Genomic DNA, 18154 nt, shown 5'->3' on the forward strand with positions numbered 1-18154 from the left:
TCTGGAGTGGCGTCAACCCACAGTAAACAAGGGATTTTTTGTTTCAAAAAGTATACTTTGGGCAGTAGGACAAATGCGTTACTTGTATCTTGGCAGTGCTCCCAAATGCCTGCTGCACAGAAGACTGGTGATGTAATTATGGCCACAGAAGATCCAAAGATATTCCAGCCCTTGTGTGACTCTAGGATCATTTCCTCTGGGCTGGATTTATCTCACCTCACTTTATTCATCTAAGAGACAGGCACCCAGGCTGGGTGCTCTGCCTTGGTTCACTTGTGAGGAGGGATCACCCCTTCCAGAGAGCCACTTAGCTGCTCCCTTGAACATCAGGATGGATGGCCTCTGGATGTGCTGATCTCTCCCTGCTGACTAAACTGAGAGTCTAGAGCAGAGACTCAGCTCTTAGCTCTTGGTTGGCTACAGCTGGCTGAGAGGAGCTATGTCCTCTGTCCTCTATATAAATGGGATAAGAAGATTTCTGGATCTCTCGTCCACTTACATGGCAAGCTACTGAGTTTGCCTCCCTTTGCATCTCTGTATTGCTTTTGGCACAACACACCCTGGCAGAACTAACAAATAATTTTGCACAACCCAGAAAGCACACTGGTCTTGCTTAGTATACGAAGCATATGAAATTAGAACAATTGCTTGAATAGGTTAAGCACGGAGATTACCTTCCTTGAGCTTGTATCTCTCCTCTGCCACCTGGCTGACAGGGCAGTGGGAAGGCACTGCTAAATTCCTGCACTCTCTAAGCACAGGAATGTGAAAACAGTAAGATTTTGCTGTGCTGTACAAGACAAGGACATCCTGAGCACTTCACACCATGCTTTCTTTTCCAAAAGCTGATTCTAATCTGCTCTTTAGAATAGCTGCTGCCTGCTGAATTAAAGAGAGTGTCAGGCCAATTTAGGCTTCTTGGCAAACTAACAGGAACATTTCCAGAGCTCAGATGGAGTGAAAGTCAAAAGAAAAACATAATTTTAAAAGGAAAATGAAATTTTGCAAGCAGAGTGCAGTCCTTACCAGTATAAATGAAGACAACCCATCTGGTTCCATTGTCAGAGCACAGAAAAAGACATAAGAATGAATATGTATTTGGGATGATACCAAAGGTCCCTGTAGCCGCTCTAGCCAAGTACCTTACACCAACAAGTAGCAATTGCTTACATTGAGAATCTCAACAAATACAGGTCTGTTGCCTGTATGTAACAAGCTCCCAGCAATTCAAAGCTATCAACTTACTGAATCAGGTGGTTTATCCCTCCAACAGCAAACTGGTCCTCCATGAAGCTATCTAAACTCTTTTGAAACCATATGTATCTCTGTTCTCCAGATCACAAAGGAAGGAAGAATAGTTTAGCGATTCCATTATGTGTCACACTATCCTGTTTTAAATTTTAGTCCTACAATAATTTCTGTCTATGCCTAGTACTTCTGAATGTTCATGTCATGGAATGGAAACATCTAATCCCTGTATTGAGCTAAATCTCAATTTATTGCTTTGAAATTAGGTGAGTCCTTGTCAAGAGATGCAATCCATGCCTCAGAGGATTGTCTGAGTTGATCTCAGAGCAGTTGTTAAATATTTCAAATCTCTCAATGATTCTTTTGCATTTAATACTTACAAGAGCCATACCCCACTGCAAATAGGTCCTTGTACTTTGGATTCCTGTAATGAGAAAATATATATAAGATTGCATTTATTATTAACCATGTAGTTCCACAGCAATGCACAGTGTTTCACACATTAAATCAGAGTCTGTTCTCACAGGACTGCACAGTGTGAGGGCTCTGCCCTTTGACCATATGCACTAGTAAAGTTTGTGAGAAACTCATCCAAATTCAAGATGCAGAACACCTGCAAAAAAGCAGAACATCAGAAGATCAAAACAGTACATGAAAAGGATAAAAAGACAGACATTATGTCAATCTCCAGCACTTCTTGGCTTATCCATTTCGTAATTGCAGAAAGTTTACTTTTAAAAATGAGGTCTTTGAGGAAAGCGAAAAGGCAGGAACATGTTGGTTCCCATCTTTCAGTGGCAAGATTAAGAAGTTTCTAAATCAATAAGCTCACCTTCCATACCTGTTATTAAATTACAAGAGGTGCTTCAAGAGACAGCTATCAGACCATGAATTCAAGATCATTCCCACAGACCAGGAAGGAACATTTCCTTCTGACCTAGCTGGTGAACAGTGTATTTCCTGAGGCAAATACTGATGGTGAGCAACTGGCCATCTACTATGTCTTCTAAAGTCTCTTTACTTGAAAAACATCTACCGTCTCTACAACCTCTACTGTGTGTGGTAAGTCACTGTAAGTAGGGTTTCCATGGGACAAAGATCAGTACAGTTGTTATCCCTGAGCTCACACAGCACAACCAGTGGGTAACAATTCTGTGAAATGAATGTATGTGGAAATTATCTAATGAGTATTTTCTCTGACTTACTACTGTGAATTGATAAAATAAATCCACTTCTCATTTAATTTCTCCTTTTTCATTTGGGCTAATACCTAGGCATCCTAATGCTCTTGTTCATTTCACTAAATGCACCATCACTGCTAAAAATGAGAGAATAAAAATTGAATTAGAAAGGCTTATTCCATAAAGCAATTTGGAGTTATTCTTCCAATTTCAGAGCCATCTTTCTGTTATCATTTCCTGGAGACAAGTATAACAGCAGTACAAATTACCTGTTAAAGATGCCTGTTCTCCCAATTTTGCTTCCCATTTGTACTGTTATCTGTCATTCTCAAAAAACTACATGCTTGATACTTCCTTATATAATACCACAGTGGCTTGAAAGGCAGAAGACTGCAATCCTGCTCTGTCTCTCCACAGATCCTCCTTGTCAAGGCACAAATGTGCTCACACAAACAAGTGAGAGGAGGCCTAACTGCAGGAGAACACAGGGCAGGGTCTGATTAGGTTTGTCTCATGCTCAGTGCATGAACCAAGCCAATTCTTAGAGGATCAAGCATATTAAAAAATGAAAGGACTCATTCAGGTTGGTAATAAGTGAGTTTTTTCACAGTAAAAACCATAGCAATAATATCTCAGAATGAAAGAGAGTCGATTTCCAAGTATCAGTGATCATTTTTGGACTGACTGAATATGCAAAAATGGACTGCAGGGCAAATGCCTACTTCACTGAACTGTGCAAGATCCCAATACACAAATACCTCTGCTGTCTGGAGGAGAAGCAGTATGAGGAGTGGCTGAGGTCACTTGGTCTGTTCAGCCTGGACAACAGGAGACTGAGGGGAGACCTCATCACAGTTACAACTTCATTGTGAGGGGCAGAGGAGGGCCAGGCACTGATCTCTGTGGTGACCAGTGACAGGACCTGAGGGAGTGGCATGAAGCTGTGTCAGGAGAGGGTTAGGCTGGATCTTAAGAAAAGGCTCTTCACCCAGAGGGTGGTTGGGCTCTAGAACAGGCTCCCCAGGGAAGTGGTCAAAGCACCAAGCCTGACAAAGTTCAAGAAATGTTTGGTCAACTCTCAGGCCCATAGCAGGACTTTTGGAGCTGTCCTGTGTAGGGCTGACTCCTATAGCATATAGTCCAAGCACATGACACATCTATCCCAGCTTTCCCAAAAAAGGGACTCTTCTTTGTCCTGCTAACCGCACTCACTTTTCTCAAGTGCTGCACAAAGCCTGCTCTGCCTTCAGTTTCTGCTGAAGGGCACAAACCTGGCACATTCAACCTTACACAATCTTCTTTGCAACCAGAAGCACCGGGCACGTTTAGGTGCTGCGCAAACAGCTGACCGTAATAAATCGGTAACCGTGTTCCCAGAGAAACCAGACCTGCCTCGTAAGATCCCGTTACATTCCATTCCACTCCCCTGCGCAACAGTCGAGATAAGTTTGGAATGCAGAGACTTACCAGGAGATGGCAGTAACGGCAAGTTTCTTGGTTTTTTCATACCGGAACTTCCAGAGTGGGAGGAGGGTTCCTTCCTGGCCTCTGAATTCATCTGAAGCATCCTCAAAATATTTAAAATCTAAACAAAAAAAAAAAAAAAAAATCAAGGAAAAGGTCCCAGTGTATAAATCAGAAATAAATCAGCACAGTTCAGTGTCAGGGAAGCTTTAAAAGACAACCTGTTATCCTCACAGCCTCTGCACAACCCAACTGTTAGTGTAAAATGCATCTCAGCTCTTAACTCCTAACTCCAAGCCTCAGCACCTCAGCCCTGCATTTTATCAAGCACCAACTCTTCACACACACAGGAAAATAAAAATCAAACTGATGATCAGCAGACAAGGATTAACAAGAAAATAGAAGCCCAGAGCAAGGTGTGAGCTCAGGCCATTCCCAGAGCTAGACATGGCCCTTCAGGAGGAAGCTGAGTAGAGACAGCAAAACGAGTCTTGCAAAAGGACATCAAGACTGAGTACGTTGCTGTGGCTGGGATCTGTACGTGCGCAGGGAGCTGCTCAGCTCTGGCTGCTGTCACCAGCACCTGCATCGAGGAGTGAAGTACCTGCTGAGGGAAGGAAGTGCTGCAGGGAGGGCAGTGCTCACCAGACCTGCTGTCTCCAGCCAGCTCAGAGCAGGGCTAATGTGGCATGCTCTTTGCATGCCCATGGTCTGATGTAGTATTTGCCTTGTGTGAGTCAGCAGGTTCCCAGAGCTGCTCATTTTACTTGTGTTTCTCTGTTCTCTTCTGTTCTGTCCTGTCCTTGCTGTGGGTGTAGGTACTTATCTGCAGGACTTCAGACTTGAGTTAGAAGCACCTCTCAGTGGGCCATACCTTGTGCAATGTCATCAAATGTGTTCAGGTTCACCATCCGTTCCGTTATTTTAGCAGCCTTTGCAACCTTGCTTAGAGAATCACTGTGCTGAAGAGAAAAGAAAGGAAGAGAAAATGTACTTCCTGTCTGTTTACAGGTGCCTCAGATCTCACGTGACTGAAAAACTTGAGCCCTTTGATCTTGAATACAGATTAATTTGAAATGTGTCACACCAGCACCTAATGATATGGGCACTTGAAAAAATGTAACTGCTTTATTATAAATTTAGCAAGATGCCATCCACAGCTGAGCTGTAGTAACTTCAGTGTTTGTTCCTGATTTAACTCAATACAGGTACTTACCTATAAAGGTAGATAAGAGTCTTGTCTTTCAAGCTAACTCCTGACAGGATGAGCTAAAAAGACACAAATTACTCCTACCCCATCTTGCTGAATAACCGTTCAGCAGATTCGGTGATGAAATCAGAGAGGTCTGATCATGCATGAGCACTCCCTCATCTCTACCTGGAGAGGTTTATTGTCTCAGGCATTAAGTAAACATCACAGGATTTAGGAGTCCTTCAGTGGTTAATTACAACTTGATGCATTCACAAGTCCATGGACAAGTGGAGAAAAGAGTCTAGCAGGGGCTGTTTGTCATCAGGTGGCTGGTTGGTATGCTTATCTGACAGAGCTCTCTGGCTGATCACCTCATCTTACTAAACTCCATTCTCAACTATTTTTGTGTGAGTGTGCTCTCTATACTCTGTGTGTGTATGTGCGACCACTAGTGAAATCTGAACTGGATTAATTAGAAAGAACAACAAGAAGCCTGCATGCCAGTAGTGGGAAGGACAAAGCTTGAAAGTCCACAGACTGTGCTGGACCATATAAGGATGATGTCATCACAGCTCTGTGCACGGATGTGAGAATGCCAAGGCATGTATAAGGTGCTCTGAGAGCTTGCTGCTTCAAGTACCTGAATCCCCATCCACTACTGGTGTCCCAAAGCCCCATTAGTGCTTCAAAGCCTTTCATCTTCAAACCCCTGCTAGGGACTGATGGCTGCCAGCACAGTAAGATTTCCTTTACAGTGACAACACTGAAAAGAAACATGTCATCCTTGACACAGCTCTGAGGGTGCCCTGAACATGAAAAGAAAAAGTGAAATGAGCTGACCAAACTATACCACACAGTCACAGTCAGAACTACAAACATGACTTCAGATTATGTGTGTCCAGCCCTCTGCTTCTTTCCTGAGCTCTGCAGACACTCAAGGGAGATTGAGTCTCACTTCAAAGAGCATGAAACTAATAGGGCTACACAGAGATGAGAGGACAAAAGAGAAAAAGAATTCTATAAACTGTTACATTTTTTATAAATCCATAGTTTGCTTACACCTCCAGTAATGTGTGCAGTCCTCTTTTCCCATCCTAGAAAATATTAAGTAGAATTTGAAACCAAGTTCAGAGAAAGGGAGCAGATGAAGTGAAGGGATTCTGCCCCTCTGCTCTGTTCAGACCCACCTGGAGCACTGCATCCAGCTCTGGGGTCCCAGCACAGGAAGGACAGGGACCTGTTGCAGTGAGCCCAGAGTAGGTCATGAATATGATCAAAAGCTGGAGCCCCTCTCCTATGGAGACAGGTTGAGAGAATTGGGGTTGTTCAGCCTGGAGAAGAGAAGGCTCTGGGGAGACCTTAAAGAACCTTAAAGTGCCTAAAGAGAACCTACAGGAAATACAGGAATACTATTTATCAGGAAGTTTAGTGATAGGATGAGGAGCACCTGTTTTAAAATAAAAGAGGGTAGATTTAGATTAAATATTAGGAAGAAATTCTTTACTGTGAGGGTGGTGAGGCACTGGCACAGGTTGCCCAGAGAAGCTGTGGACACCCCATCCCTGGAAGTGTTCAAGGCCAGGCTGGATGGGGCTTTGAGCAACCTGGTCCAGTGGAAGGCATCCCTGCCACATCAGGGGGGTTGGAACTAGATCATCTTCAAGGTCCCTTCCAACCCAACCATTCTATGAATTTATGATACTATGATTCCATAAATTTTATTTTTGGGGGATTCAGTGGAAAAGAGGCTATAAATAAAAAAGAAACAAAACAAAAAACCAAAACAACCTTGTAAATGCAGAAACAATATATTATTCAATTGATTTTTTTCTGCAATGCAGGAAACTCTCCAGATGAATCAAAAAAGCTTTAAGTCAGCTTTTCTGTCAGGTAGCTATGCTGTTAACAACACATCCATGACTAACTACATTTTTGACATTATAAGTGGATGAGAGTAAGTTATTTTCCCTGCGTATCCTGTCCTGTTTCAGATTTTATTTATTCTGTATGCTACTGAAATAAATCTTCAGAGGAAGTTCTAAGCCTAATTTTTCTTTTTTTTTTTTTTTAACAATTCCTGTTTGAAACACACTTTTCCACATTAGGCCAATTCTGAGCTAGCTAGCCAAATGCAATGAGAGCTCATAGGATAACACATTTGTTTTGTTTATTTCTGTACATAATTTATTTTTAGAACAGCAATAATGTTAATCGAATCATATGTGAGATGGATAATGGGCTAATACTTTGAAAACAAATGTCTTGGTCTGGCTCTGTAATTCCTTATCCCTAATTGTCTCATACTTGCCTCTCAGCAGGTGGCCAGTTGCAATGTGCGACTCCCATAAACTGAAGCATGACAAAAAGCTTCCACTGGTGTGTAACTGCAAATCCAGAAGACAAATGCCACCCTAACATCATGGCAGTAACTGCTCATACCTCTGGCAATACATATACTGTGACTAGAAGAGCCCCTGGTTTGCAAAGAAAGAAGCACAGTACAGGGTTGTTGTCACCTGTTGCCCAGCCAACACCTGAATGCAAACACCAACTGTAAATCCCAAATAAAGTCCCCCAGCTTGAACCATGTCAAGCAGTTATTAAATTCCATAACTGTACTCATCTGCTCTTCTTCACTCCTTGCTTTTAATTCTGACAGACTGCAAACAGAAAATTGAAGACAGGGGGAGTTGGGATGGATCCACTCCTAGGGATGGCCCAGGAACAAGTGAACAATAATGTGAAAGTTAATTGCATTCTAAATTCACCTATTATATAAAAAATAATAGTATCCTTCCGAGAGCTTCCAAGTGGTATTTGTGACCCTGTGCATTGTCTCACCAGGCACATCTCATACAGGGGTAATGGTACATGTGAGATAGGACCTCACATGATTCAGGAATACACATTTCTCTGTTAAATATAAATTTTGTTTGGACTTCTTAGGACAATGATCAACCACCTGTGTTTCAGAGGAGATTAGAGACTGCTCCGCTGCAGTAAGTTCCAACTTCAATTTCATTTTTTAATTAATTTAATTTATATTTTAATGTTTCTATTCCTAATTGGTTGACATTTATCTGTATTTCTGTTGACACTCTGATCCTCTGCCTTAGTAATTCTCTCACTCTATTGTCTAACTCAGAGTCCCTACCTACCTTTGCATTAGCAGATAAACATGCTAAGATTTTCTAGTGTTGTATATTCAACCTTTGAATTTCTTACTGTATTTTCCATCTCTACGCAGGTTGCAACCAATCATCTTTGAAAAGCGGTGATCAAAATCACATATCCCTGTTCTAGTCCTGAAAAGGTATCAGCATAAATATCTTCTCTGCTATTCATCACAGGGATATTCCAGCAATGTGCTTGTCTCTCATAGCCACATCACAATTAACCACATCACAATTAACCAACCAACACGAAGTCAGAGAAATACGCTCATGTTTCTCCCTGTCATTACAGACTGTAAGCCTGCTTCTTACCAAAGATTGTTTTGATACTCCAAAATGAAGTCTTCCACTCCACCAGTCCCTCCCAGGCTGTAATAACAACGACTTTTCTGGTATATCTAATAATTGCCTAATTGTATTGGTATATCTAGTAATTGCACTACAGCAATAGTTTACAGAATTCTAGCTAAATTGCCTTCCTCTACTTTCCTTGTCCTAGAAAAACATGACTTGCCTTTCATTAAAGACAGACATGAGATTATTTGGACACGGCCTACCTTTGGTAAATATGTGCTATTTTATTCCATTTCATATTTAATCCCTGTTCTGTATTTTTTTCCTCCATATTAATTCTGTTGCCTCATGTACTGTTAAAGGTCAGACTAATGGTACCATTTTTACCTCTCTTGCATACAACATGTCCTTGTTATTGTCCAGTCACATTGCTCCACCCCTCTTTGCATAGATTCATTAAAAATCATTAATGTCAGTGTTGTGGTTTCCTGCCGTGCCATCTCAGGGTGAGAGAAGCAAGCCTGCATCAAATACATTAAGCTCTTCGCATTTTGCTTCCACCTCAGATACTGTCATTTCTAAGTTCATTCAAAAACATAAGCAGAGTTATAGTTCAGACCAAGCATGTCTCTGGGTCAGCACTGTGGAATCATAGAGTCATTTGAGTTGAAAAAGACCTTTAAGATCACTGAGTATCCTCCCTATAATCAGAGCCATAAACAGATGGTACATGAACAGAAAGAGCAGGACAGGCAGATACAACACTTCTGCCTAGTTATCTCTGCTTCCAGATATTTTCAGCTCAGAAAATATCATATCATTCCACTTTGGTATTCTGTGTTATCCATGGTCTGCATACTGCCTTGACTAAGAACTGAGGAAAAGTTCCGAATATTGCATCACTGCTATTGGATGTAGCACACCCTTTCCTCTCTAGATTCATTTGAGTGAGAGGCACGTGGAGAGATTTCTACGAGTTCCTCATCACAGTATCCAGTCAAATACTTCCTAATATTCCAACTTTTATTCAGTCATGCATCTTCTTTATAAAATTCTCACCCTTCCTTCTGCTGAAACCCTTGGTTACCTCCCTTCCTTTCCTGTTGGCTGCCTCTATCTTCTGCTTTGCTAAACCACATCTTCCTTGCTTCATCAAATTCTTCAGTGCAATGCATAGCTTCATTTTACTTCTTTTCACCTAGTGAGAAGCTTCTGCTTAGCTGTCAAGGCTCCCCTCCCCTCTCCTCCTCTCTTTTCTTCTCTGCTTTTGACCATATTTCTTCATGTATCATATCCCTTCTCTCCAAGCTATGTGTTCTTTTGACTTCTTATTCAGTTGCAGCACTGTTTTTTCTCTTTTCATTCATTACATTTTCAGATCCTCATCTAACTCCTACCATCATCTTCAGCTGTGCCTCTAGTTCTTAGATCTTCTCTTTAATGGCCTCCTACCATAGCAACAGATTCCATCAGAGATCCACTTGTGGTAGTAGCCATTAATTTTCTCCTTTCCTTTGGGTTGAATCTGGTGCTAGCTCAGTAGCTGTCACAGTTTTTCTTGCTAATACCTAGCCTGACCAGAACAATGGTGGAAATTAATTGTGGCTTCTAGACATTGCACCTTGATCCAGATCAGCCATGTCTCCTGCTTGATGTTCACAGTTCTCTTCAGCAATGACCAAGCATAGTTTGTCCTCAAAAAGTGTTCAGCTGGAAAAGCTCTGTTTCAATTGGCATGGTGTAACATATGTAACCTGTGAGTTAAAAGCCCCACAAAATGCACTTCTCCATTTGCTGACTTGAGGCCAGAAATATAGATTCTGATGCCATCAACCTTTAATTTCCTACATCTGAACAGACATGATGACTGTTTTAAGTCTGATTTGAGCCTTGGAGTACTTCAGGTGGCATTTTTCCAGCCAATGTGTGAAGAATTCATCAGGTTTTTCATACACTTCAGGTTGGTTGACCAGCCTCACAGAGCACCTCAATTTGGGACACCAGCTCTGCATAAAGAAGCTTTTCTTTTCACTTATCCACTGCATCGACTTTTTGGCTTCCCTTCAAGCCCCCTAGAAAGTGTTACGTGTGAAAAGAAAAACACCAAAGGGACAGATATGAGTGACTGGATTTCAACTTCCCACTGTTGTCAGTGGAGTGGGCAGCAGGTGTTTTACAATATGGTTTCATTGGTAGAATATTTACTGTGTTTTCATTATCAGTTTTTAGCAGTCCACCCTTTAAGCCTGTAATTGTGATGTTGACTTCAGGCTTAATTCTCTGAAACATACTCAGGTGAAAGGTTTACTGGTTTTCAAAAGGACTGTGAATTTCCATGGCACAATTCACAGGAAGAAGCCTGTCAGAACATGTTCCTGGTCTGTTTATACTGTAAGGTTTATACTGGCAGAGTGCTGCTTCACGGCTAAACCAGCCAAATCCTCTGCTGTTGTATTGGCCATATGGCATGAAAGAGCTAAAGCCAGTTTCAGGAGTCTTATTACACACACACACATATATACATATCTCTCTCTATATATATAAAAATATGTATTACTTATGTTGATAAGTCTACACCTATTCTAGGAGCAAATTATGAACTGATTTCCGTGATTCTGTATTATATTTCTCAGTATATCGTGCTCCAGCCATTACAGAAATGATTTCAGTTTGCCTTCCAAATGGTTTACCTTAGACTGGGGAAGAAAGAACCAGCCACTTAAACCGTAATAGAAACTTCCTGAACCCATTCAAAATATTTTGGAACAAGAAGAAAATCTTTCAGGGTTGCCATATCATCCTCTATATTGTACACTCCATGCTTGAAGTGGGATGATATTTTTAAGATGGGGATAGTTTCCCTTTGGTGGAATGAACCATGTAATTCCCACAAGGCACTCCCAGGCTATTCCTGACAGAGAATTGGGAGTCAGTATCACCCTCACAGCAAGGTCACAGCATCAGCTCCAGGCATGGCAGGTGTTAGGACACCTCATACTCTGAGAAGCATGCCACTTATATATCTATAATTAGAAAACGTATAAATTGTAATTCTATAAAATCATTAAAAATGAAAATCAAAAAATAGTGAAAAGTGTTTTACTACAGTGCTATATTTTGAAATAATCCTAAATTTCATTGCCTTTCAGATTGGAACATTGTATGTAAAAGCATCATCACTTAAAATTCGTTGAAAAATCACAGGGTGTTTCTACGTATTTAGTTCTTTTATCCCTCACAGAATAATCAAAAATGCAACACAAACACAATGCACAAAACCTGAAAGCTATATATCTCACTTGGAAATCAGGTTTGAAAATAACATTATGCAAAATCAAAATCCTGTTTTATACAGCACAACAGAAATCCTGTTTTGGAAATACAATTTCTAGCAAAAACTAATTTTTGCATTTCCTAAAGTTGTTACTTGCCCACTAAGACAACAAACTACCCAGCCAGCATGATTTGCTTTCACCTGACTTGCTCTACAGATGCACCCACCACCACTTTGAACAGCCTTTTCCCCCGCATTATGAAACATACCTGTGGCTCCACATAGGATAACTTTCTTCCTGTTTTCTTATCTTCTTTCTTTACCACCTGAGGTTTTGCTTTTTCTTTCTCTTTTGCCTTTTCCATTCTCTCAAGTTCCTCCATATAGGCATCATAGATATACCACTGAGAGACAGACAGAGGCAGGATTTATCAGGACCTGATCATATTCCTTAGAACAGCCATCTACACCATCACAAAAATATGATGGTCATCACAACAGTACCACTGCTGCTGGAATTAGCTGAACATCTGCCTTCTTGCACAAAAAGTGATGAGTTGAGGTCCAGGATTTTTAAAACATGATGGAGCAGGTCTTACTTTCAGAACAAATTACTGCATTACTAATGATTTCTTTCCTCCAACGCTTTACTTGCTGCTTTGACTCCCCACCTTTATTTTTGCAGGACTTTGTGTTTGTCTCATTTGCCGGTGTTTAATAGGAAACATGCATTAAACATTTGCTGTATGACATTTCTCATGTGGTGTTGGAAAATTAAATTGTAGTTGCTTAACACAATTCAAACTTGGACTCCAACTCTGCAGCATATGATCAAATGGAAACTGAGAGCAGTTTTACATCTTCTGCTATGCCACATGCCACACACGTCTTACTTGAGTAGATCCAAAAGTAATTTCTCTTAAGAATTACTCATTAGTATTGAAATCCTAGTATTGCATCTGAAGCAGGTATATTACTTTCAGAACAAAACAAAAGGTAATCTGACACATCATCTTAGGATAGGGAGCACGATTCAAACACAGAATATAGACTAGAACATTGGAATAAAGGTAGCAGTACTCTTTAGAAAAAACCAAGAACTGTATTGTGTTGTAAATTTGCAGGCAGAAATGAGATGGAAAGGTGTTCCAAACATCAGGGAAAGGACAAAGAAGATGAGACAAGTATGAGAAGAAAACAGAAAAGTTTGGAATAGGAAATTGGGAGCATAAGAAAGAACATGAAGGAAAAAAGAGTTGAGGAAAAAAAGAGTTTATATAAAAACACTATTTTAGACCCACCGAAATGTCAACAATATAAAAAGAAACCAATGGAGAACTTTTCCTCTTGGCTTTCAAACATTAATGCAAAATCTGAGTCACAGCCTAATTATCTGAAAGACCTCTGTTCCAAGTCTCAGGACATCTCACTGTCAGAAGAAAAATGGAAGAAAACTCCAGCTGGAGAGAGGGAAGATCTCAGGCCAATTACGCTGTAATTTCAGGTTTAGGAATAGAATGGATTACAGTTTTTAACCTGACAGAGATACCTTCACTCCCCTTCCTATCACTTTCCTACAACAGCGTTTTTAAGTTGCAGCCCTTACCTTACACGTCTCTTGGGTGTTCCTCTGCTCATTGGTAACAAAACAATGTTTCAATACCAGTTTGATACACTACTTTGAAACAATGTTTGTATCTGTGACAAACACAATTACATTTTTGCAAATATCTGAGAATTAAACAACAGAACTGGCTGAGTTCCCTTTCCACTGAAAGCTGCAACGTATTCCATGTGTGAAATTTCACCCAAAATAAATTTCTTTACATTTTTAAGAGATGCAGCAAATGCTATACAGTTTTTCATCATGAACAGATAGGCACATTTCCACTACATAAAACAGAGCTAAGTCTCTTGCAACAGGTCTTCTATGGTCCTTATGCTGTAGCTCTCATTTTGTTCAGCTTTGGGCTTTAGAAACCTGCTTTTGCATACAGCTAAACTTAGACAAAGTAAAAACCCAGGTGCTGCTTATGCCAAATTCTTAACAATACTCCAAAAGAGAGCTATGTCCCCAGAGGAACCAGTACCTGCAAGCTGCAGCTCACCTCTTGCTGAATCCAAAACTATTCCCACCCTGTGTTTCCCCCATTTTCATTCACTTAAGACTCTCTAAAGCAGACAAGTCAGGGTGGCTGGCAAAAAATAAACCAATGAAAAGAATCTAAACCAAGACACTGAACCTTAGAAATACAAACCATGAGCAAGTTCACCCATTAAGGCAGAAGAGAGGGTCATACTAGTTTGTTGTCAGATTCAAAACAGAGATCAAAGCCACAATAAAGGAATTCATTCCACTGCAAGGAATGCAAATACAATAATCCAGTTTTAACTTTCTCACACCTCAATTTCCAAAATATATTCTAAAACAACTTTAAAGATAAAAAGGAGATAGATGTAGATATATATATATACCTGGTTAACATTGGCTGAGAAAGTTTCATAAGGTGCAGGGTCAGTTTGATATCCTTTTTCCTGAAAAAAGAAAAAGCATGAAGAAGCAGAGTTGAAGCCCTCTGCAGTGACATAGCCCAGTTGTGGAAACAGTCTGCACATATGAATAACTTGATATCCAAAAGACTCCTAGAACACTGCACAACACTATTGATGATCATGGAACTACAGAAAGATTTTTTTGTGGACCAAAAGAATATTCACAAGACCTTCTGATTTTTTCCCACATACTTTAAATACTTCAGTAGTTAATTTTGAAGAAGTTAAAATGTTTTTTTTCCCCTCTACCATTTGAAATGTTTTGGTACCAATTACGGTATCAGTTATGACATCCTACCAAATTTGAAAAGTTTTGTCCTATATATTAAAAAGCCAGTTGGAAACAACAGTCAGAACAAAAGAGTTGAACAGAACGAAACTTATAAACAATTCATCTGATGCTACTGAAATAATATTTTTACCATCCTTACATCAACATTCTGGAATATATTAATATATTTATGTGAAACGTTCCTTTAAAAGAACATCATGTTTTTTCAAAAAACTGCTGTGTCAGAACATTTTTAAGAAGCTGCCTATAGCATTTCACTGACCTCTGAAACGAAGATATCTCAGAGGTGGAAACTGCACATCCTGTACAGCACATAGCAGTACTATGCAGCTATTTAAGGCCTATATTCTACTTTAAAAGGCAGAATCATACAGAGACACACAGGCTTCTCCCAATAAAAACATTGAGAAGAAGAGATTATGCAGATCTGGGAACAAAGAAATAAGAAATTCCATGGCCTCCACTCAGATTTTTGAATGATACAGAATCTTAGCTCAAACTTCATAGCAAGCACCCCACTGCAGGACAAACTCTCCGGAGATCTTCTGTCTCCAGCAGTACAGTAACTCATCTCTCTCGCCAAGTGCATCATATGTAAAGGCATCTAACTTTAGGTGTAATGGCTGTAAGAAAACAGACAGGCTCCTTGGGGAAAGATATCTATATGCCGATTGCAGCAAGGAGAACAAGAGAATTTTCTCTCTGAAACTTGTATCCCTGATGTAGAAAACTCCTTTTTCAGCACTCAGTCAGGAGCCAACACCACCAGGATTGCTCAGTCAGAAGGCCCCATGAAAACATGCTCGCAGGGAATGGCTGTAGGTTCAGCAAAAAAATTAGGGAAGGAACAAAAGGTTTTAGGTCTGTACGGATTGGAAAGTGAACACAGAGTGGGAGGGAGATGTACCATGTACAAGAAGTACAGATTTGTCACACTTACATACGTTTGTTACTCTAGTACCCATGCTCAATAAAAGCCCAAACACATTTGTCCTTTTAATATATGGGCATGTATATCTCTGATCCATTAATAAGAACTGAAGTACAAGACCATAAAAGTACCCAGTGACAAACAGAAATTGCTTTCACACATTCCAAGTCCTCAGCTACTACCCTAATCATTGCTCTGTATTTTTCAGATGACAAAATAGACATGAAAAAATATTATATCCAAGTAGAGGCTTAAGGACTTACAGAAGGATCAAAACTTTTTGTAGGCTGTCCCAGAGTTCATGAGACAAGAAATTTTCTCTCACCATTTTCACCACACCAAATGTTTTACAATAGTACAACCACTATACTTTTTTTCCTAATAGTATGGACAGATCACAGGATATGACACAAACACAGATGATCTACATGCCCTCCCAAAGGAAAGATCCTGCAAGTCACTGAAGCAAACAGCAACATACCCGCAGAGGATTGTGGTACGTAGTTGTACCTCTCTCAATGAAGTTGAACTGGTTTGCAAGCTTCTTCTCTGGCGCTTTTGGGGGAGGAGGCTCTTCTGCCTCTGCTGCCTCAGCTTCTTCAGCTGTTTCTGCCCCCTCTGCCTCTCCTTCTCCCTCTGCTGCAGCCTGCAAGAAAATACAGCAGTGACTCCACCCTGAGAGAACCAGTTGTCCCTTTCTTTTCTTCTCAGACTGCTGCCTAGTGAAGGAGACTGTAATTGAAAATTCAAATACTTAAGATCCAAATTAGGACACTTTCAGCACTCAGATCAAGGAGATTCTGAAATGATATCTAAACAGGAATATAGAAACCCAGGAACTGAAATTGCTTTAAAACAAAACCTGACATGAGAGAGAAAATACAGCACAGCTGCCTTTGGTAAAAGGGACTCAGGGACCAGAAGACTCTGTTAGAGACCCATTACCCTGCATTGTCATTTCCTTGCCAGACAACAAGTTTCACCTGAAACTCTGACACCGTGTGGGTTATGACACTGTGTGGATAAGAACAAACTTCTCACAGGCTACTCCTTTCCTATCAGCTGCCTTTAAAATGGGCCACTATTTATTTCATTCTGTTACGCCTGCTGCTTTCACCCCTCCACATTCTGTTTTTCACCAATGGACAAACTGTTCAGGAAGATTCCAGAATCCAGCAAATTACACTCTATTTTGATAGAATATCTGGATAAAAATAGATCTGGTATGATCCCTCTACACAGCTTCTGCACCTGAAAAATGGCAGCAGGACCCCAGCTGTCCAGCAGAACCTGCAGGTTCTCACCTACAGCACTGACATCTCAGACACAAAAGAATCAATCACAGAAGCAAATCCATTTTATAGTAATGCAATTTAAAAGCTAATACTAAAAATAAAAAGGACAGAGAATTACCTCAGCATCTCCTGTGGGTTCTTCATCTTTAACCTCTGCCTTTACAGTTGTCTCAGCAGAAGCCTCCACAGGAGCATTTTCCTCCTCAACAGGAGTCTTTTCTGATGACAGAAAGGATAAAGGAATGAGTCTGGAATAACAGGACATCCTATCCAATATTCTGCAGATCCTCTGTCTTCTGGAGTATTGATATGCATATGTATCCTTTCCTAATGCTGTCTCATTAGACAACACAGTAACAAATCCCCACTTTGGAGAACAATTGTTTGCTCAAAGCCACAAAAGGTGACAATGTTATTTCTAGAACGCATCTGCAGTATTTCTGGATGAACTGAAATAAAAAGTAAATATTTTGACTCAGAGCAAACTTCTGTAACCCATTTCTGATCTGCGTGACTTTGTTTCTGGGTATCCCTTCAGCTCTAGACCTTTCTATCCTCCAAAATTGTCTGCAGTTATGTACAACTACTAAGAACGTTTTCAAGGCACACAGAAGTTATAACATGGTCGTTCTTGTTTATATGGATAAAAATTAATATACTAGTCTTGTTAGAGAATGATGGATGTCTACATACCAATCACAGCCTTGACTGTAACCATGATAGCATCAAGCCACTTGAAACTAATTGCTTTGGAATGTATGAAAAACACTGCCAAAAATCCATGATTTCATGGCATTGAAGATCCTGTTAAGCACTTTTCCCTACTTCAAATCATCATGCACAGTTTGTTAAGTGTAAAATAAAGGAGACATTGACCCTTAGAAGCTGAAGTAAGAACTATTCTCAGGAGCTTATCTAGTGTTATCATTGTGCCTGGCAGTTACCACCTTGAAAGAACACTCATTATGACAGAAATTCTCCCTTCACAAACAGCAGAAATACAATAAAATCACTAGCCAGTACATCCTTCCCTGCTGAAAATTCAAACCTAGAACTCTTCGCTAACAACAGAGCTTTCAGTTTCTCATTAATGTATCTTTTTGTCTCAACAACTAAGAGTGGTGATAGTAACTCAGATCAAAGGTCCAAGTAGCTCAGGATTTTGTATCTCACATTGTCTGAAAGTAGAGGTCTTGGTCAGAATTTAAGAACTAGTCAAGCATGTGATAGTGTCCTGAACAATCACCTAGATTCCAA

The 18154-nt window shown here is 40.3% G+C and overlaps 1 protein-coding gene across 1 annotated transcript in view; it reads right to left on the reverse strand.

Annotated features, from left to right (window-relative positions):
* Positions 1 to 18154, reverse strand: part of DNAI1 (dynein axonemal intermediate chain 1) — a gene marked incomplete at both ends in the record, with an annotated part of 138155 nt that overhangs the window by 103332 nt on the left and 16669 nt on the right. The window contains 7 exons of the mRNA XM_082301716.1: positions 1629 to 1672; positions 3897 to 4014; positions 4768 to 4855; positions 12096 to 12230; positions 14302 to 14361; positions 16084 to 16248; positions 17016 to 17116. Of these exons, the coding sequence (XP_082157842.1) occupies positions 1629 to 1672; positions 3897 to 4014; positions 4768 to 4855; positions 12096 to 12230; positions 14302 to 14361; positions 16084 to 16248; positions 17016 to 17116 (711 nt within the window). The remainder of the gene's footprint in view (positions 1 to 1628; positions 1673 to 3896; positions 4015 to 4767; positions 4856 to 12095; positions 12231 to 14301; positions 14362 to 16083; positions 16249 to 17015; positions 17117 to 18154) is intronic.

Source organism: Coloeus monedula (genome assembly GCF_965178545.1).
Source record: "Coloeus monedula genome assembly, chromosome: Z".
Lineage (NCBI taxonomy): Eukaryota > Metazoa > Chordata > Aves > Passeriformes > Corvidae > Coloeus > Coloeus monedula.